Here is a 22,950-nt window from a genome sequence, read left to right on the forward strand (position 1 = left end):
TGTTGTTGTGATATGTATTATCCTACATCAAACTGCAGGCTAAACATTCAATTTTCCTACCTATTATCCTCAGTCAATCATTAACTAAGACTGCATGTGGTTAAACAGAGCAAATGAAACAACAGAAATGCTTCTGTTTAATACTTCCTCTACTTTATTCCCATTACAAAGGTTTGATTAAAAAAAAAAGTTTTCCAATGACTCCCAACTTATTACAGAAGTCAAGCCACCACATTGATCTATGCCTCGTTGTTGAAAGTAGGTTTACATTTTAAACAAACAATCTCATTCGCGGGATTGCTCTTGCGTAAAGACTTGATAACGGTCATTTAAAAATGGAGTCACACAAACTGGAAACAGACATCTATTTTTTAAAGAAAGATGAAAGTTCACAGTGTCAACAGATTAAAAACTATGATTAGTCATCCCTTTCAACAAATTATTACATTTAGAAACATGATAGTGTGACAAAAAATTTCATTATACTACCTCACTAGGGTGTTCATTATTTATTCATTATACTCCTCACTAGGGCAGGACACCAGGCCAGAGAATTGGCCTAGCAGCAGCATCAAAGAAAATCAGCCTCAAAGAGATCTCTGGAAGAAATCATCTGGACCAATTCTGTGCCTGGCGGCACAAACAAGTGGATGCTTTTCACTTCTGACAGCTACTTGTCCAGCCTGCTCTTGAACCACTCCTTGTGACAGAAATCCCACAGCCTCCCTCAGGCAACCTTTAACACTGTGTGCAAGAAATGCTCTCTCTTTGGGAATAAGAAACATAATGAACAAAAAAATTTTGTTGTGCTGGGCCACCTACTCCAGCCACGGAAAAGGGGACAGTGGGAAAAAATTTAAGCCTATTTTAAGGATTCCATGGTTTAGCGTCATATTCTACCAACAGCTTTTACTACTGAACAGCACTCACATGAATAAAGCATGACTTAACAATAAGTATTTAATTTCATACAACTGTGGTTAACTTTTACAAGCCTGTGAAAATCTGAGGAATTCCTGCTGGGACAACAGCAAAGGTCATTGGTCTGAGAAACAGCCACCAGGAAGTGTAAAGACAGCCAAAGTGGATCAAACACTCACCCAGGTCTTCACAGAAATTGCTCTTTGATGAGCTAGAAGAATGGATTAGGAAACCCGTTAAGAGTAGTGCCAAAGAACTGGACCAGATAGAGACCACCCAAAAAGCAGCAAAGACTCTGAGAGCAGGGAGTGGTATTAGGAAAAACGATCTGGCATTTGGAGATAGTCAAAATTTTCAGACTGGGGCTAGAAATCATTGCCTGTGCAGAAAAAGATGGAGGAAAAGTCAAGACAACACCTGTAAATCTGAAAGACAAAGGAAGAAAAGTCTGTAAGAGGGTCCAGAAATTACTTGCTTGTCTTAAAAAAGATTGCTAAGTTAAGTACAAGGCTGAATAACTTTATTTTAAAATAATCTGAGTGCATTTGTTAGACACAAAATAAAGTGAAATCTGTGTCTACTGTATTATTTAGACGAATTATACTGCAAGAACTTCATCTAAAACCTTCTTGTGTGACATGCTCCTTTGAAACCACCTAGGGAGAAATAATGATATCTAATCTGGACAATATCTGTGAATAGAGCCTTTTCTAACCTGCATGTAAGTGTAGCAGATACAAATTCTAAGCAATTAGAATTTTCTTATTTACAAAATAGAATTCCACAGAGCTCATATACAAAAGCATTAAGATGGTGAAAAGAAAGTAGACTGACAACTATCCTGCTCTTCCAATTAAAAAATGTTTTTCTAATTGTAACTTTCCAAATCAGTAGACCATTTAATAGAACTTGGGATAGTTCCAACAGTGTCATTTCTTAATTAATACAATGAAGACTAACTCTAAAAGAATTATGTTTTCATTTATCAGAATGTTTTCATACAAAAGTCACATTTCTGTTAAGTCTAGAGAAAAAAACATTTGGTAGATTTTCTGCCAATCTGCTGAATTACATGGAAGTCTTTCAAGTACTAATATACACAGAAGGACACAAAAACGAAGCACAGAAATCATGTTAAAATGTTGTTGAGATTGAAAGCATTCTTAACTTTGAAGATTTCGTTATTATTACTACTATTTTACCATTCTTTGCAAGTAAATGTCATAGTCTGTACGATGTTCCTGTGATATTTGTCTGCTATTAACTGGAGACTCTGGTCAAACAAAGGGAGGAAATGTGGAGACCAATTTTCTTGTTTACATAGCTGTATTGATTTCACTAGACTTATGTCAGTGGAAAATATAGGTTTCTTTTAAGATAAAAAAAGAAGCCATAGTATTAGCTTTTATTAAGACATCTTTTATCCCCAGCAGTAAAGAGGAGTGACAGGATCCACTTCTACATCTAACAAATTACATAACTCAAACTTGAGTTTGCCAGTTCCATCTTCAGTCATTTCTTGTGCGTCTGTGTATCACATAGAAGGCTCGTAGGAACACTGTAAATCTTGAGTGTGAAATTATTTTTTGCTGTGATACAGAAATTTATGCCACAGTTAAGCCTCTCTGTTTATCAGAGACTGTATACAAAGGAAAGTGGTTCAACAACAACAACAACAAATCTAGTGATACACTCCCATATTTTTCCTCTATGCCTCAATTCATTAAGCAGTCCTGGGGAAAAATGATGCAGTGGGAAATGCTCTGGTCTCTGTGTATGATGGGCCACGGAATGTGAAAGGCGTACTTTGGAAAAAGGTGCACTGCATCTTGAGCTTCTGAACAGGTTGCTCAGTGATTTGTTCAGAGTAGTTCTCAGATGGGTTTTCATTTACAGAAGCAGAAAGGACAGAGTTTTAAGAGTTCTCCAGAGCATGCCAGGCTTATGAAGTTAAATAAGGGCTGGGCCAACTGAAAATTGTACTGTTATTGTTGCTATTGTTTAGAAATGATCATTGTAAAAACTGATCTTAGGCATTCTGTTTTAAATAAAAAGGATTTTTACAAATGGAACTGTATGTGAACCCACATAAATGGAGAGCAGCTGTATTCAATTGCACTTGCTCCTAAATTCTCAATTCCCATTTAGAGAAACTGCCCTTTTAAAGATGATGGGCAATTTTCTTTCAGTGATAGCTGTCACTTGGATCTGTTCCTAAGCTCAAACTGGGAGTTATGCTTCATTACACTGGCTGTGTTCATGATGAGGATCATCTGTGGCTTGAAACAGAACTGAGAACAAAGATAATTCATTCAAAAGATGGTCACTAGAAGCTCCAGTCTTACAATAATATTCTAGCAAAGTGATTCAACACCACTCCATGATTTTAAATACATTTATTACTGTTTATCTTCTTTCCACAGAATTAACCTGCCTATAAAAATAGCAGACAAAAAAACAAGTACATTTGCAGTACTAACTTCCACGATTCTGCAACAGAAGGCCTCAACTTTATCTCTGAAAGTCAGACCACAGTTGTACAACTCATTCATTGCTGCTGTTCTTTCCAGTTTAAAAGCTGCTGGAATAACTTTCCCCCAGGAACACAGTGCTGTGACCAGTTTCTCCAGATACAACATCTGCTGCTGCATGCGGCTGCCAGGCAATAGCAGGTTGGCTGCAACATTTTCCACGTCATGAAATTATTACTCAGTCCACTGATTTCCAGACCAGTGTCAGAGTTCCTGGCCACTTTCCCCATAAAGAGACCCAGATATTTGTGGGAAGACTCTGACTGCCACTTTTCAAGTCACTGATGAGAAAATACCTTGGCTTTTGTCAGTGGTGCTTGTCGGTTGGACAAATGAAAGGATGAAGGGTGTCTTAGTAGCGTTAGGAATTGCTTTTCAAGAAGGGAGACAGGTGCAATTAAACTCTTTTAAAGCCTTATTATTTCTTATATGAAAATCTGATCATGTTGCTGCTTGAGTTGATGTTTCAGCCCACTCTCCATCTTCAGAATCTCTGTCTGCTAATAAAAACCCACTCACTTAACAGGAAGGGAAGTTTCAAAATAGCCTTTGAAAATATGGTTTAAAAAACACTGTTTTCACTCCGTACTCACACTTAAAACAGAGGACTGCAGAGAAACATACTTCTGGATATAGATACACGTTTTTAGATGTATAACTGTTACTACAGGCAGAAATTGCAAGTGGTTTGGGCTGAAATAAATCCCCTCTTTTTAGGGTGAATAAAAGCTGAAAGAAACAAAAGGTCTACAGTATAGTAGTAGAAGCAATGGATGGTTTGCAGGACAACTTATTAATAATAGAATTTTAAATAAGCATAGAAAAAGTTACAAAGAAAGTCAATTCTTTTATAAAGGCTGTCATAAGAACACTTACTAAAACAATCCACTGCCAAAGCAGGTTAAGATCATTAATACACTCTCCTGTAACAGTAAGTACACCATTTATTATCTATCATCCATCTTCTCCATATTAATGGAAATGAAACATGTATGTTCACGAAAGGGTGTAGGCTTAAAGATCAGCTAGTTCCAATCCCCCCTGCCATAGGCAGCGTTGCCAGCTGCTAGATCAGGCTGCCCTGGATTCCATCCAACCTGGCCTTGAACGGCCCCAAAGAGGGCGCATCCACAACCTCTCTGGGCAGCCTGTGCCAGTGCCTCACCACCCTCTGTGTAAAAAATTTCTTCTAAACTTCTAACTTAAATTTCTCCTCTTTTAGTTTAAAGCCATTCCTCTTTGTCCTATTACTATCAGACAGTGTAAAAAGTTGGTCCTTCTCCTTCTTGTAAGCTCCTTTTCATCTTCCTGGAGTCTTCTCCCCCAAATAAAACAGGACCAATCCCTCATGCTTTCTTCACAGAAGAGGTGCTTCAGTTCTTTGCTCATCTTCATGCCCTCTCCCTAGACCTGCACCAACAGCTCCACATCCACCTTTCTGTACTGGGGTTCCCAGGCTTGAACACAATACTCCAGACAGAACCTCACAAGCGCAGAGTAGAGGGGAAAAATCACCTCTGTTGCACTGCTAGTCACCCCTTTCCTGATGCAGTCCAGGATACTGTTGGCCTTCCAGGCTGCAAGAGTAATCTGCTTTGAAATCTCTGTCTAACCATTCTCTTCATTCCTCATTTGTCACTGGTATGAATGCACACACCGCTTTTGGAACTACAACAGTTGCAGGTGAATCCAAGACTGCTTGAATTTACCTATCTTGAATATCAGCAATATAAAACTGTGGACAATAAAAGCTCTGCAAGTTCTTTGAATTCCATTCTCAGTTTCAGTCTGGAAGGGGAAAAATTGTTTATCAGATCTTAATAACTATGGAAAAAACAAAGCTAATCAATTAGTTGTGGACATAGAGGACCCTTTTCCTTCCACAGGACTCTTTTCAGCTGTCACAGGGTTGTGTCTGACCCCATTAGATATGAGCAGTAAAATCTCTAGTGTTCCAGCTGGTACATTCCACATCTGTTCTCTAGGAACACCTAGAATGTTCTCATTACAGTTAGTCATGGAAGTTTATACATAGTTTACTTTCTCTACCCTTGTTAATCACAGACATATTTAACAGCAACAAAAACTAAGACATTTTAAAAAATCCACTAAAATTGATTTTCTTCTATTCTGCGAAACCAAAGGCAAATATGTGTCAAGCAACTCTTTGATAGGAATCCATGCCACATTCTGTTTTCCTTAGCACACAACACAGGCTCCAGATACACTAAGAAAGCCCAAGGCAGTATGAAAGTGTCTGAGGTCAAAACTGCTATTTGCAAATAAACAGCAACAAATACACTTTCTGCCCTGAATGAGGTATAAATATTTTGAGATTTTGATTCAGTGGTGTGCAGTCTTCCTACTTTTATCTCCTACTTGGAAAACCAGCAACAAATGGCAAAATACAAATGTCACCAGCACTGCAAAGAGAATGGCAGTACTGGGATTTCACTCTTCACTGCACTCTCAAGGTACAGCAGGAAGATAAAAAGACCACTGAGGAGGAGAGGGGATCCAATGGATCACTCTCTTCTTTGTTTCTAACTCCTTGAAAAAATCACCCATTACCTTACCCAAAGAGAAAAAACTAGTCACAATTCCTTCCAAAGCATCTGGAAACATCTTGGAACGGTAATAGGGCAGAGAAGTCTCAAGCAAGGGAAATTAAAAGGACAGGAGAGACATTGTATCTGCTTTTCTTCATTACTTACAGAATAATTTATTTTTTATTGCTTACATAATGCAAAAAGAAAAAACAACAGATACAGAGATGGACTTCTATCTTCAGGCCTTCCATCTTCTGAATAAGGGTCTCCAGCATCTGGTCCAGAAGGTGGATCTGACCCAGAAAGCATCGTGGAAGAACTGCATACTGATCAACTAAGTATGTTGTTTAGCTTGGGACAGGAGATGGAAGTGAACGTGTGTCTGAACTGATTGGCAGGGAAACGCCAAGATAACTATCTTTGGCACTAGTGACAGACAACTCTGTCTGTCCAACTCTGAATATGAATATCACTAGTGATTACATATCAACCACTTGAAAAAGCCATCACTCTGGCAGGATGAAAAGTAGCTCTCTTGAAACAACATTCAACTCAGATGCCCTGGCTGTCTAGAGGAATATTCAATTAGTGTCTCAAAATTCTGCATGTAGTCCCCCTCAGCTCCAATTGCTATTATACTTATCAGGATAGACTAGCATGAAATAGTGCAGTATACATAAAATTAAAAATAGGGGGGGAAAGGGAGAAGAAAAAAAAAAAAAAAGAAAAAAAAAAGAAAAAAAAGAAAAAAAAAAAAAAAGAAAAAATGAAAAAATGAAGAAAGAAAAGGTACAGAAATTCAGTAAGAGATCTTGGCTATTCATCTAGAAGGAATATAATTTCATCACTGAGTCAAAAAATTTGCTCTAGGATTCAAAGAAAGGAAGGCATTCCGTACCTAGGAAATCAGCTTGATGGCTTAATGCAAAGAAACAGAAGGTACTGTTGAGTGAATGGTCCTTCACAGTCAACATACAATTTTTCTTTCTGATGGAATATTCTAAATTTGTCTAAGAGGAGGAACTAATAGACAAAGACTTAAACTAATAGAGACTTGACAAGACTTGATTGTATGCGCAAGTGGTAAATTCACGCAGTGAATTACTGTAATAGCAGTATCAGTATCTTTTTCTCAGAATATGAAGACAAGATTATGAAATTCTCCGTATGTGGCATACATAGAAAATCTGGTGTAACGAGATCAAAATACCGTCTATGTTTTTCTGTCGTGCTTTAAAATAAGACCACAGGATTGAAAGGCAAATAAAAGAAGTCACATAAGTCTTTGAGGATCAATATCTATGCCACTGTCAACCACATGAAAGGGCAGTAGTCCTGCAAATTTGCCATCAGAATATTTCTGGAAGGAACAAGGGAGATGTTAGTCATGCAGTGCATGGATCACCCTCTTGCCAGTTACAGTAAACCTGACCAGGAAGGAGTGCATAGACTGGAATGGAATATGATTTCCATTGACCAGGTCCATACTATGCATCTCAGCCTCCAAAAAAGTTACCTGGGATCTGCTCTCCTGAAGTGCTGATCAACTCTGAACTCCAACAAAGTTGACTCTACTACTGACAAGAAATACAAGCCAAACAAGCAAAAAAACTCAGCTATTTCCCTCCCCATAAGTGTGTACTATTTCTTGTTTTTTTTTGTTTTTTTTTTTTACTACTTTCAATGCAGATGAGTGAATTTTGGTTTTTGAGAATGCAGTGATAATGCTGCTTCAGTACTCCACCTAGATGAAGTGACAACTACAAAATTTTCAAAAATGTTTTTGAAAAAACATTTATCACTTAACATTTGCATTTTTAAACTGATATATAAAGTGTTATACAAACTATCATTAGAAATCTCTTGGGTTTGTTTATCCTGTCAGCACCTCTTTCCAGCAAAGCACCAGCAAAACTTTCAGCCACATTAACAGAACATTAACAGGAACATAACAACTGAATTTGCAATAAACTAATAAAATTGGAGGACCTTTCAGTTTAACTGTATAACTGCCCCCAAGAAACAGTACCAAGCATACTGAGATCACACCACTGATCAGAAAATTCACCTCTGGGGCAGCAAGCACTGACATGAACAGCAGTTGTCAGATATTTCTTGTGTAACTAGATTTATATTGCTGACTAGAGAGTCTATAAATCAGTTTCTCCATAAAGTCATAGGTGCCAAATACAAATATTTTTCTTATAAACCCATTCTTGATCTTCTCATATTAGTATTGGACTTCTTAGCTACATTGTTGCTAAAGTAAGTTGCTCTTTTTTTCCTACAGAATTTGCCAAACCCACTGCTGGAATGCATCTGTATTATCCTCTTACTAGTAGAATTCCTGTAACATTCCCATTGACCTAATTGCAGTTTTTGGCCTGAAAAGATGACACGTTTGTGTGAATCTGGTAAAGCTGTTTAAGCGGGGACACAAGAAATGAAGTGCCCATGTGACCCGTTTCATCAAGATCCAGACTGAATCCCCTTAGGAATGTGATGGCATTTCTTCTTGCTTTTCTCTAAAATCCTATTCTAAGCTTCTTTAAAGAAAAAAAACCCTCCAAAATCTGACAGAAATAGCCCAGAAACTTAAGTAAAGACAGCTGGAAAGATGAAAGAGTGATAATGTTTAGATGCAAACCAAGTGACGTGCTCCAGCAACTGGCAGGGGCTAAATTTTGTCCCAGAAATGTACGCCATTTAATCTGCCATTAAAGGATAGAGTGTTAGTGGGGAAATCTCAGAAACCACAACACAATTACATTGTTTTAAGTCTCTGTTTGGACAGCATTATCTCTACTTGGAGTAAAACTGTTTTGGTATTTATACCCTTCAGCATGATACTTGTTACAGCAAATATTCTTCCTCATAGCAGGAGAAGAAAAACATTACAAGACACAACAAATTGTTTAGCAACAGTTTAAAGCCTTGATAGAAATTGCACACCACTGGTAGGTGAGCAGTTCAAATGCAGCAATGTTACATTAAAAAAAAAGCATACAGTCTTGCATTTTGTGTTAGATTCAAAATGCAGTTTATAGAGTCTCCATACCAGTGTGACTCCTACTTTTGCCCTTGCTGCTAAAAAGTGGGCAAAGTCCCATCTTATGGCACAGGCAATTCCTTTGACTTGTGACATTTAATCCTCCAATCAGCCAAAAACCCCATTTAGAGTTTTCCCACTTCTCAATGTCAGGAGACTCAGTAAAAAAAACTAATTAATAGTTAAAAATTAAAGATCCTAAATTATGGTTGGACTCGATGATCTCAAAGATCTTTACCAACCTAAATGATTCTATTATCTTACAAAACTGTAAGGTGCATAGATGACTGTGTCTCTGCTTTATCTACACGCTGTGTTTCCAACATATTTCTGGACTTCATTTCCTAAAGCTCCAATTGCCACAGTAGCTTCTTACCTCCACAGACCTTCCCGTCGTAGATCTCACACACCCAGTCTTGGCACTCGCACAGCGGCCCATAATATTTGCCAGCCTCCGTCACTTGGCAGATGCAGACCCCGCAGTCGCACCTGCCCCTGCCACTGCACAGTGGGCCTCCCGGAACACGGCACCGGAGCTCTGCCTCAGCACGGGGCAGGAGGCACAAAACAGGGCTGCCCGAGGAGCTCCTGAGAAGGACAGCCAAGAGAAGAAGCTGTGGTCAAAGCCAGGTGCTAATGAGCAAACCACCTCGCTGTCACAGCTTCAGCCATTCCCAACATCATCACTTTTAATGCCACAGCTTTGTTTATGCTTTCAAACTACCATTTTCCTGAAATGACTTGTTTTTAACCCTTTTTATCAGAAATATCCTTGTTATCTGCACGAATGCTTATGTTGTATATTAATTATCATGTTAAACTGCATTAGGGCCATCTCTTTCACACGTACCTGGTATGTATGCATACCTATCTGCACATATACATACTACATGTACAATTTGATTATCTGTTATAAAGCTTTTTGGTCTGGATTATTCCAAAAACTTTACAAAAGACAGAACTTCTAAGCAGCAAAACCAGAACACAGAATATCAAAAAGCAATTTATGGTTGATTCTACTAGATTTATATTTGTGAAAGTAATGATTTTGCAGTCTTCTGGTTGTCAGAGATAGGGGATATTGCTTTCATCAGAACAGAAAACAGCAGTAATCACTGATTTCCACAAATTCACTGGGCACAAATTCAGTGGCTGTGATTTTATTAAATTCAGGAGAAAACACATGCAAGATCTGAGGATTTGCTATTCTGCCATGCAGTTCTGCCATGCAGTGGAGATAAGGACTTGCAGGACATACACAAGGAGAATCAGATGCTGCCTCACCAGGATTGCAGGAAACAGAACAAAGAACAAGGCCAAGTGACAAGCGCCAAAAGCAGGTGTTCACCATGCTAGGGAATGCTGACAACTGAGGTTGGTATTATCCACACTCCTCAGATACTAGATGTTACAGGTTTGGGATAGAAGAGCTGCTGTCTATAAGCATAGGCAGGTGCTGGCCCTGAAGGAGGCAAAGACCTAAAGGAAAATAAGGTTCATCTTGCTGTTACATTGAGACAGTGGAGCATACATAGTCTGTGGTCGTGCTCCCACTCTACTCAGCAGCAGAATTCAAAGATTTGGGAATAACCAACCATCCCTGTCCAACTTTTCCCTCTTCAGTGCATGAACGTTCTCCATCTCAGACACAAAATACCTCACACCTGCACAACACTCCGCTTTTTCCACATCCAGACCTCCATCATGCATCCCCTAAGGTGGGTGATAACCCCCCAAAATCACTTCCCCAGTGCACTTACCACAGGGCTGGGGTGGTGGCGGGCCGCAGACTGGGCAGGGAACCCACCGACACCATCAGCAGCACCAGTCCCAGCAGCCTCTGCGCGTGCATTGTGCCGACCGTGCCCCTGCTGCCTCCCTTGGGTAGATGGACAGACAGTGGATGGACAGACGGATGGACGGACAGAGCCGCTGGGCGTGTGGAGAGCTGTGAGTTGGACAAGCCCAGCTCCAGGGCTGCTCCCCCCGCGCTGCAGTGGCGGTGATTAGCTGCCTGGGAGCGGGATTTGGGCAGCGCTCTGGGAGGGAGGCCGGTGCCAAACCCTGAAGTTTACAGTCTAGGCAGGGGAGTAATTAGAAACAGTTGCGCAGCCAGATGGTTTATTTTGATGTTTTAAAAGTGGCCCGCACACAGATGTGAGTGAACTGTCTCAGTCTCAAAGTGCAGGCACCGTAAATATTTGAGGTATGTGTATCCCCACGTCCTTTGACGGATGGCTGTTTGGGATGTGCCCTGTAAGGCAGTGAGAAAAGCTGTATGGCAGAGGGGTTGGGACTGATGCCTCCCTGCAGCCCTAGTCTGTGAGGCAGTGCAGCAGATCCAGGTCACAGGCTGGCACCAGGCTGGGTGAGCACCGATGTATAAACATCAGTAGTGAGCCGATGCCCAGCAGCTCATTAACACACATAGCACAGTGCTTCAGAGCATCAGCATGAGAGTTTAGAAGTGGCTTAAAACTAACCTAAAAGAAGGGAGATACATACCAAATGAGTAAAATTTGGCAGGAATGACCATGTGCATTTCTTCAGAACTGAGAGTTCAAAACGTCTGTCCTGTGAGCAGAGGCCAAGAGCTGGGACTGCTCAGTCTGGTGAAGAGGAGGCTTAGGGAGATCTCATCAATGCCTGTAAGTACCTGAAGAGAGTACACAGAGGATGCAGCCAGGTTCTTTTCTGTGGTGCTCTGCGTCAAGACAAGAGGCTGTGGGCAAAAACTGCAGCCCAGGAGGTTCCCTCTGAACACCAGGAGCAGTGCTGCACTTGTGGATGCCGAAGCACTGGCACAGGCTGCACAGAAACTGTTGAGTCTTCTCCCTGGAGCTCTCCAAAAGCTGCCTGGTCATGGCAGGGTCTGGAGCAGGTTGGTCCAGAGCTTCCTGCCAGCCTCAGCCACCCTGTAAGTCCACGGTTGACCTGGGGAATTGCTGGCTGTCTGATACATACCTGTAGTGGAAAGCTCATAAGAAAGAAAACAAACTTCCACCATCTAAGGTGGTACAGCATAGTTATCCTTACCTACACATCCACATGAGCAGTTTTGAAACATTCTGTAGATTTAATTTGTTCCAGAGGGTGTTTTGTAGGCCAAATTCTTCAGTAGCTTTCAAAAAACGAATAACTTTTGTTTTATTCTTATGTTATGCATCTGGAATAGCACAGATTATACTGTTCTAGAAAACTTTAAAATTATGTTAAAAATCTTACAGATACTGTCTTTTCCAAAAGTGTAATTGGATTTAACATATTGAACTCAAGTATACAGTTCCCAGGATTCCTGCTAACACAAGTAGTTCTGCCAACGATCCTTCTGTGAACAGTAAGTCAATCAATTGACTTGGCTCTATTGGTTTTATAGATGCCAAAGAACATTTTAAGGCCAGTTTGAGGCCTATAACGTCCAATTTTCAGAATAGTACCCTTTCAATTTGAAATATGCACTTTCATTGAAACACAAAAGAATAGACAGGAAGAAAATCTGTACTGTCATAATGTACAAGGGCTGCTTCAAAAGTAATGCCTCCTATTTTATAATGTTGGCCCCCAGTATCAGAGGCAGGTGGTACTAATGTGGCAGTAGAGGTTAAACCATCCCATCAGTTAAACCATCACATTTTGTTGCCATGCAACAAAACACAGCAGAGGATCAATCTGACAGAATGGCATAAGACATGGAAGTGCATGTGAAGCAAAGGTGTAGAACTGAATTTTTCCATTTAAAAAAATAAATAAATGAAAAGGCACCTATTGACATCCATCTACATTTGGTGAACCAAATGGAGACCAAACAGGAGATGCCAGCACAGTGAGAAGGTGGGTTGTGCATTTCAGCAGTAACAACAGCAACGTGAAGAACAAGCCACGTTTCAGACAGAAATGCACAGCTGTTACACCACAAAATGAAGAGGGTCTTAATCACTTTATCTGCACAAATCAGCTATTGGTGGTGACAGTGTTGAAAAAAAGTGTTTTTTAGCTTTGAATTTTGTCTATCAGAGCAAACAGACAGTGTTATTATGCATTTTATCTGTTGTAGTTCTCACAGAAATAAATAAGAGGCATTATTTTTGGAGCAATCGGTGTACATTCTTATTCCCTGAAAATATTAAACTAAACCTGATTCCAATGGGGTATTAAACATAAGAATTTAGTCTTATTTTAACACATTACCTTGAAGTTATGGAGTCTACAGCCTTTCTGTCTACACGCAGAGCGCATAATTTTGTCCTGTAGCATGATCAAGGATATTTAGAAGGAAAAATAATTTACAGTCCTGCATCTAGCTGCTGCATGTTATATACTAAATTTCTAAGTTTTTTTCTTCTCTTTATAAGTATTATTGTCCATTGCAAAATTTTCTCATGCAACCAGTAAAAATCTGATATTAAGACTAACCTATAGGTTTCAGTCTTCTAAATGTTTACCACTGCACTAAGCTCTTGCATTTGACTTTGATGGATGTAATGAAAAGGTAAGTTGGCAGGCCTTCACTTTTGACAATCCTTGGATGCTGAAGTCCACACTTAATACAGCAATCTGTTCCGTGTTGTTGTTTTTCAAATTTATTTGTAGAGTTATAATCAATAAATAATAATAATTTAAAAATCCTAAGATCTCTAAATTCAAAAAGGCAGCAGTTTTAAGAACAATGTAGTTGTCAGAAGTTGTACTGCTAGAAGTGTAGAGTTTATAATAGAAATAGTAGAAAGCTCTGCATTTTAAATGATAGTAATTCCCTTTTGGCACTAAATTTATCTTTAATCCACACAGTAAAATGTTGCCATCTGTTCATCCTTTTCCTTTTTTTCCTGTGCAGACTGCTGGTGATATGTGTCTGCAAAACCTCTGAGCAGTCTGCAAACTGCAACTTCAAATGTACGAGGAGAAAACAACTGTCATGATATGCTAACCTGATCACTTTATTATTTTTTATTTATTTATATTTGTTGGGGTTTTAAGTAATGCATACATTTTGGCTGTGGACCTTCTGAATTTTTAGAAGGCACAGTTACACAACTCAAGAGTGGACTATTTCAAATGTGCACCCAGAGTAGTTGTTTCCATATCTACTTGCCTCTATTACAATATCTCAGTGCTTCTTTGCTGGATTTTATCTTTTTATCTTTTGCTTGGGTCTTTTATTTACTTACTTATGCTTAGAATGTTTGTGCATACATATTTATGCATATACGTATAGTATGTGGTCTGAGAGGATTTTTATCGATTTAAAAGGAGACAGTCTCTTTCTAAATGAGAACCTGACATACAGACTTGAGGACTGCTCACTACTTTTCAGCCACTTTAGGACACAATAGTAAAGAGCTTTGTTCTCCAATAGATAATGTACATCAACACAAAGCAGTGCTCATAAAATGCTACTTTTTCTACATATTTAAGTTTTAGACTGAGGCTCCAGACCTGTAAGTGCTTGGTAGTTGTACACTCAATGCATTGTTATGTCATCACCTGCAGAGGTGGTAGAGAAGTGGAGAATAGAAATTCAACACGATGCCGAGGAGGAGGAGGAAATGGAACATACAATACTACTAATATTAAACAGCCTTCTGAAAAGTTAGCAATAGCTTTAAGTAATGCTTGTCAGACAAGAAATGTCTTCAAATAAAGATGTGGAATCAAGAAAATCGATGCTGCTAAACATCCTACATCTGAAAATCAGTTTGAGTGCATCTCTGTTAGTGCTCTCATTAAAAGTTCGCAGGATTTGATATGGTGAGAGACTGCGATGAGTCTTTCCCCTGCAATTTTATTTACCAAGAGAAGAACTAGTGTAATTTCCTGTCCAAACTAGTGATGGATATCCTGTGATTTCATAGCCTTCTGAACTGCCCCAGGCAGCTGGCTTTAGGCATCTCTCTTTGAGCAGGAATTTGGACTCCAAAAGTCCCTTCCAATCTCAACCATTCTGTTTTTCTGTGACTCTGATTACACACCATGCTGCTAAACCAGATTTGACTTGGTGCAGGGAAGCAGATGGACTTTTCTTACTCCTTTATTATGGCCTCATAGTGGTCAGCTTAGTTTTCCTGTCTCTTTGATTAAGGCATTAGATTTGCAAAACAAAATCCCAAAATTCCATGCTATTTTTAAGGACTTTTTTTATATAAAACAAAACTCAGAACATCTAGTGAAGAACCTAAATATGTAACCTTAAAAATGTAACTGGAGACCACTAGAACTTGTCAAATAATCTTCTGGGTTTCCATGGAGCCCAGTATAGTAACACCACCAGTTTTTGTATGAAGAAACATTGCAGAGGCATTCACTTACACAGCAACTTTCTAAATTGAAACAGAAGTTGAAAATCCCACAACTTATTATTTTTCTATAAAACCTGGAATGAAGAGACTTAGAAGTTCCCAGTGATTCTGTATCACTTCTGTCACAGACACAATCACCAAACTAGATGTTTCTAAAGATCTAACTTGTGGCAAGCTGTTTTAGCACCTGCAAACCAAAACATTTGACAGAGGTAACTCAAATCTAAATTAAACAGTTTGGAAATGCACACAACTGTTGAGATTCATCTCTGTGCTAACTGATGGCAGCAGAGCTGTACAGAGCAGAAAACCTTGTATTCTTTTTGCTAACATGACATAGAATCTGGGACAGCTGATGTATCACACAGAGAATAGAAATAGCTTTTGGAGTTACAGGATCAAGGTTAGAACAAGATTAAAGCTGAGCTGGCCTGAATGTAGCTGGCCTGGATAGTTGTGAATATAAGCTATCCAAACAGTTCACAGGCCAACATTAATCAAAAGGTTATTGTTTTATACCTTACTGTAAAGCTTAGCATACAATTTCAGGTCTCAGTCGAAACTTTAAATAGTAGGTAGGTTTTTTGTTTGTTTAATATGTTCTAGTTAAATCCCCCAAACATCAATACTACCCTTCTTTTACAGAGGCCTTAAGGCAGCATGAGATTTTTAAGCATGAGGTTCCAAGGTGGCTCAGAATACCAGCAGTAACAGTATGTTTTTAAAAACATACTATCATGTTCTTAACCATTTAGCACTTAGTTCGGAAAGAGAGTCATGTTCTGGTACTATCCATGCTGACAGTATTGTTGAAGAGGCCAAGAAAGGACATAAATGTGCATGACATTTTTCAACATAAAACCTCACTCTGCCAAAATACGGTTTATTTTTCAAAGGGACAATGCTACTTGCAGCCTGGGAATCTCGACAAATCTAAAATAGTGGCAAATACAATAAAAACAATGAATGTCTATGATTTTCGTATGCTTTTAACTAGTTACAAGACTGATTTGAAACCAAAAATCATTCTCATCCCTATAAGTGAGGATTTGTTCCTGTACATTTCAAAAATGAACACTGCTGACTTTTTAGAGGCATGAAAGCATTAATTCAGGTTTCACATCCAAGTTGAACATATGCACACCAGATTTTCCATGCCACCGCATCCCCTCTCATGTAGTTTCAATATTCTATCTTGCATTGGTCCTGCTGCTTGTTACTGAATCAAAAATGAAGAAAACAGAAATAAAGAGGGGGGGTGACCACTATTGCTTCTACTGCTGTTTTTTAATTTTAATGCCCCTATACCATTTTTTTAAAGGTAACACACATACATACACATTTATTTGTCTATTTAGGGCCCTGCTTAATGCCTGGAAATTTAAAAAGCTTACTCCATGTCCTTCATTCCAGTTTGTCAGTGTTGACACTAATCATAGAACAGCAGTTTCACAATCCATCCCCATCAAAATCTCGTGAATTCAAGCCCAACTTCTCTTGCACTCATCAGCCTGAAGTTACTCTGTGATGATTTTTGTTATGGTCATATGCTTCCAAGTGAAGGCACTTCTCATCCTGAGCCATACCACGCAGGCAGCTGGAAGAATGCTGGGCCATTGGACCAGTTTTAAACAGGCAGAATCCTGTCACTGTGATGCTGCTCCGCATGTGCTGAGCAGAACTTCAGATTCCTGGAGAATTTTGTGTTCACAGCCATTAAGATGACTAAGGGCTTTGGATGCCTCAGGGCCAGACAGCAACTTTTTGACTCCTATCCCATGCCTACATGATTAAATCTTCCTTTAGGTCTGAAGTTTAATTCTGAATTTCTAAATGATGCTTCATGACCTTTTTTAAAAGCTCAACCATCATTCCAAAATGAATATTTCATGAATTCTTTTACTCATTACAGAATAGCTGAAATCAGATCAAGCCGTGAGTTCTTTTCTAAGTGGTTAATCAAATTCCAACAATAGCATTTCCATTAATTTCATCTCTATGGGATGTTTTAGATTTTTTTTCCATTCTCTTTCACTTCTTAATAGACATATATGGATGGTGAAAACAAGAAAAGTACAAATAAAGATCAAATACATTCAAAATAAAAGTGCATGATTTCATTATCAATAATGATGTGCCTCTTCCTATTCCCAACTACATAAAATGCATATACTGCTATGGAAGCACGTATTTATATATATATTAGCAAAGGAGATAGCAGCAATTGAGTTCTAGGAAACAGAAGAATTGGTGCCTAGGATTAGAGCTTTCCCTTCTTAACTGTTCATCTTTTACACTGAAAATGGCAAGATGAGAAATTCATTATTTGTCTGCTTTGGTACAGCTTATTTTACATTTTAGTAAAGTTCCACTTAACACCCAAATTCAGTTCTTATCTGTCTGTCCTTATCTGGCTTGCTCAATGGGAATTTTCCAAATCAGAATGAAGCCAAACTATGGCCTTAAAGATAAAACAACTGATAGTAGTTGCAAAATTATATCAGCCATTGTATAAATATCTAAGTTTTCCACTTAATACTCGTATAAGTGCAACTTAAGTTCTGAAGTATTCATAATTGCTCTGCCTGTGGCAATTATCAGTGTAAATTTGTGATTAAATGCCAAATCAAGAAATGACAAATAATAGACCTCAATTACCTCCACAGCTCTTCACAACTCTTGTGATAGGAGAAATGGTTCCAAACTAAATGAAAAGAGATTTAGACCGGGTATAAGGAAAGAGTTTTTTACAATAAGGTTATTGAAAAATTGGAACAGGTTTCTCAGAGTGGCGATAGATGCTAGATTCATGGAGACATTTAAGGTCAGGCTGGAGGGAGCTCTGAGCAACTTAATCTACCTGTACATGTCCCTATTCAATGAAGGTGGGTTCGATTAATTGAGCTTTAAGGGACCCTTCCAACTCAAACAATTCTATGATTCTATGATTCTATAAATGAAATACACTACTGTTTTTCCCTTGCTCACAGAAAGCACATCAAAGCATCATTGGGTTAAATCATTTCACCAGCAGTATCACCACCTGATGCAAGTCTTGCTCATAGACAGGCAATGGAAGAGAATCCGACCCTGTGCTGAAGTACTCATCTGTATTATTAGCTTGCAGTTCACAGAAGCTGCACAGAGGTAAGGAGGGCAAAACAGTTACCAAATATGATAGGAGGTAAAAGCAGAAATATGAAATAAGTTAAGGAAGATGTGAATACCCCAGAGCTCAGACTCATTTGCAGGACAGCCAAGATGGTTCAGCAGATCGGCCACACCAGATGGCCTCCCAAGATCCCTACAAAACTGAATTGTTCTATCACATATCATTTTTCACTGGCCAGTATATCCATACATCCACTGAAAAGCTTGTACGAAATCACATCTGCATTGCATATGCTGGCTTAGATGTAGCTTTAAATTTTTTCTCTTTGCAACTATCACTTCTCGTTCAAGAGATGCTATCCTCAACAATAAAACGCTGCCTAGAAACTTATTCCAGCTACTAAAATATAATCGAAGAGGAAAATGATCAAATATGAAGAGTATTACTTGTAAACACATTTATTTCTAAGCTGATTTGCTTACTTTTTTCATCTTCATTTTTTTTCTGTATCAGCTGGTCATTTACTATTAGAGACACGAATTCTGCAAACACTATAATTAGGTGCTCAGATTCACTGGAATTGCTAATGCTGTTAACACAGGACACAAGCACTGACAGAACTGCATCCATAAACCTCAGGCCAGCTCCCTGACGGGCTTATTAGCTTTTTGTTGTAACAGTCACATAGGTACAATCTAACAAAACTTAATGCAATTTATGCCATACGTTTCCCTTCTGTTTTCTGTGGTATTTTGCTGAGTGTTTCATTTTTCAAATCCTATTCCACATCTTTAGCGCTATCACGGCAACTGCATTTGCAGGATTATCTCTTTGATTTTGTTAATTTTAGAGGCTCAGAAGGCTGTCAACTGGAATCATTTAAAGACAAAGTATAATTTATTGAATTTCACTTTTTTATTTTTTTCCTTTTTTATTTTTTTTCTGAAGAAGACAAAAATGCAGATTGGAATGCAGTGACTTCAGTGACAGAGGAGGTTTCCAAGTACTTATTTGAGGTATTCCTTTACATCAGGTGATGTCGGGCTCTCCATTCATTCACTTGTAGCTATTTTGGGCCTCAATGAGCCGACACACACACTCCGAAGAGCACCGTACAGGCTCAGACTGATGCTGGGGGCCGACGATCGGCACCGGCAGTGACAGCTGCCCCAGATGTGTCACCCCGGTATGCGCTCCCAGGGCTGCGTTCTGCTTCCTCGCTGCGTGATGGCTCTGCGTGAAGGCACGGGCGGCCTCAACTCACCCTGCGGTTCCCCAACCACTGAGCTCCGCGCCTCCTAAACCCGGAGCATTCAGAACCTGGGGTGGATTTTTGCGCTTTTTTTTTTTTTTTTCGCCTGTCTGTGCGTATGTTGCGCGGCGTTGGCCCCGTCCCCTCCTCGGCCTCTCCCCGGTGCCCGCAGGCCGCCCCACCCGCCGCCGTTGCCGAGAGACCGAGGGCGGCCGCCCGGCTCCGCTCCGTTCCGCTCCCCCCGCTCCGCCGCCGAAACACCGCTAGCATCTCACACACCCGCGGGTGCCGGGGCTGGCCCCTCCCGAGCGCGCCATGAAGGCGGATGCTGGCGGTAGGTTGGAGGCATCGGGCGCGGCTCGCAGTGCGGCGCTGGCTCGGTACGGTGACCCCCGGCTCCTCCCCGCTCCATCCCCGGCCCCCGGCGCATCCAGCGCCGCTGACCGCCGCCTCGCTCCCTAGGCCGCCGGTGGAACGCGCGACGAGAGGCCCGGCCGGGGCTCAGCGGATCGCCGGGGCCGCGTCCTGCCGAGCCCCGCGGTGGGAGGGGGCCAGCGCCGGGGCGGAGTGGGAGGGCGGCTGCTCGCCCGGCTTGCCGGAGCAGGGATGCCGGCATTGTGCTGGCTGAGTGCATGGCTAGCGCCGAGCCCGGGAGTGGGGCCCGCTCTGCTAGTCTTCGTCAGCCGCCGGGTGCGGGGCGGATGGAGAGAGGCTGAGATGAAGCGCGTCTCCCTGCAGTCAGTGGTCGGTGTCTGGGGTATACATTGCTCCGGTGGAGAAAGGCATACTTGGGGTTTTGTGTTCGCATCTTTTCGTTTTAGCGCTCCTGACCGTTTCTAGGAAGAGCTGAGATTTCCAACGGCCTTTAGGTACCCATCAACCTTTAAGTTAGCTGTGATTTCTTCGGCTGTATTGTTGCATTCTGAGTCTCTCACCAAGAAAATATTCACAGGGACATAATGCCATCTAAATGCTCTTTGGGTCTTTGGTTTTTGATGTGACATCTCAACTTCCCATTTCATTTTCCCTCTATTTATTTCCTTCTACAGCCACCATGTCCCTCCAACTCCCTAAGCAACCAAAAAATAAATAATACCTATTAACTTTTTTTTTTTTTTCTATGTAAATCACAAAATTAAGAAACATCAGTGGATAGATTAAAAACAAAAAAAAAACATCTTCTTTGAGCTGGTCTATCAGCCTGCTGCAAGTCCGTGAGTGTACATCTAGGAACATTTATGAACAGCTGAGGGAATTCTCTAATTGCTTCAGCTAGGTGCACTGTTTTTAAAATGAAATTTTAAAGCTGTAGCAATCAACAGTGTTGAAGTATAGACTCATGGTCATTTTGTTTGTTATATCTTTTTATTTTATTCTGAAGTTCAGTCCGCCAAAGTTCATTCACATATGAGATACACCTGGAAATACCAGTTTCTAATATCCAAACTGATTTAACTTCTTCCTTTTGGACAGTGATGTCATGATAAGCACCATGTGGAGCTGGGTGGCATTCATTCCAATCCATGTCTTGAATCACGTAGGTTTTCAGGCCTTAGATCTTCCTCCCAAGAAAGTAGTACCAAGCTTTGTTACAGGAGATGCGGGGCTACAGAACCAAACTCAGGAAGAAGTGGGAAGTTAATGATTTTCCAGGATGAGAATGCCTTCTTGGAGGTATATCATGATGAGATACAACTGTTAGTGGCTTCTGGAATTTGTGATTACTCTCAGTGTTACAGAGGAATTCGGGCAGTTGAAAACAAGATTTTTGATATGTTTATGAGTAAAATAGAGGCAATGCAATTGTGAAATCAACTTATTTTTACTGTATTATCAGTACAGTATTTCCATGGTTTGTGAACGACATGGTTTTCCCATAGGTATTGAGATTGAAATATTTTTGGAAGTAAAGAGCAAAATCAGCCTAATATGTACATTATGGTTGAATGACATTTTAATTCCTTTTTGGTCCTCTTTTTTTTTTTTTTTTTCTTACCTCTGTATGAAGTTCCCTGTGTCAGGTTACATACTGGTAATAGTCTTGTCTGGAGAGATACTATCTCCAGGCTATGGTTTCAAATTATCTTGTTTCTTCTGGTTTATTTATTTTCCCTTCCTTTATTTTCTCTGATCTATCTGTGATATATTCATCTTTCATCCCTTTTTCCCCACTGTGAGGGTACTCAAGCAGTTGAACAAGATGCCCAGAGAAACTGCAGTCTCTATCCTTGGTGGCTTTCAGGACTGTACAAATATGGTCAGACATCACACTTCACCACTCTTGAGCAAGAGATTAGACTAGAGACTAGAGACTGTGAATCCTTCCAACCTGATTTAGCCTGTGATGTTGTGGTTTCTTCTTTCCATTTAATTTTTTTCCTAAAAATAAACTTTCACAACTTTGCCCTTTTATTCCTGGGGCATGACATTCAGTCACTGTGTTTATGAAAATGGCAATACATTTCCATAGTTTGTGACTGCAACATGCAAGAATTCTGTTGCAGCAATGAGATCAAGTATCACAGGTCAATCTGTTTGTCATAAAGAAAAGATAAGAAGAGGGAAGAGTCTTGATCTTATTTTAACAATTTCAAGTTTAAAATACGTGGGTGTTGGCTGTTTTTCTGAGAATTCCTAAAATGAAAGATTGAAAAGAATTTGGAAAGGGAAAATCATTCAGTTTTTTTTTAAAATAAATACTTCAACAAAAATTTTAACTATGCTGAAAGAATATAATCACTACTTATTGTATTTTAATGTATTTCAGTCTAAATTGTAAAAAGATGTGTAGATAAGGTTGTAGGCTCCAAAGCATGTAATTAGTGGTACAACAAAATCTCAGCAACATTAAAATAATCACTTAAGCAGGCATTATGCCAGCCTTCTGCCTACAGAGAAACTCCTTTCCACCCATTCATCATACTGGGAAGGGTGCCCTAAGGCCTTCTTTTAAAATCCTGTAAAATGTATCTCCTGCTATATTCATACGAGATTATGAAATGTGGGCTGTCTTAGAAAGGATGGCTTTCTCCCTGAATCCTCTTGAAGAATAATTTGCTACCAGTCCCCTTGCTTTCATATGGTTCTACAATGTGATTTCCATCTACAGACGAACAGACCACAAAAGCAAATCCCAGAACATAGCTCTAATATTTTTTTTCTAGTATGACTCTTTACAGCTCATCTCTGAGTTTCTTCATCAGCTTTGGCCTTTTTAGGGTTTTCATATAGACTAGACTG

The 22,950-nt window shown here is 39.8% G+C and overlaps 2 protein-coding genes across 4 annotated transcripts in view; one reads left to right on the top strand and one right to left on the bottom strand.

Annotated features, from left to right (window-relative positions):
- The window catches only part of ITGBL1 (integrin subunit beta like 1), a 128,885-nt gene extending 117,908 nt beyond the window's left edge, over positions 1 to 10,977 (bottom strand). The window contains 2 exon segments of the mRNA XM_048929385.1: positions 9,427 to 9,638; positions 10,811 to 10,977. Coding sequence (XP_048785342.1) covers positions 9,427 to 9,638; positions 10,811 to 10,902 — 304 coding nt within the window. The 5' untranslated portion in view covers positions 10,903 to 10,977.
- An 8,593-nt stretch (positions 10,978 to 19,570) lies between these two features.
- The window catches only part of NALCN (sodium leak channel, non-selective), a 212,504-nt gene continuing 209,124 nt past the window's right edge, over positions 19,571 to 22,950 (top strand). For 2 of the 3 annotated variants that reach the window (XM_048929321.1, XM_048929339.1), the window contains exon 1: positions 19,876 to 20,044. The gene's annotated coding sequence lies outside the window, so the exon portion shown is untranslated. Of the gene's footprint in view, positions 19,645 to 19,875; positions 20,045 to 22,950 lie in introns of those variants that run through there. The other variant, XM_048929331.1, reaches the window with a different exon arrangement.

The sequence above is a fragment of the Lagopus muta genome, chromosome 1, assembly GCF_023343835.1.
Source record: "Lagopus muta isolate bLagMut1 chromosome 1, bLagMut1 primary, whole genome shotgun sequence".
Lineage (NCBI taxonomy): Eukaryota > Metazoa > Chordata > Aves > Galliformes > Phasianidae > Lagopus > Lagopus muta.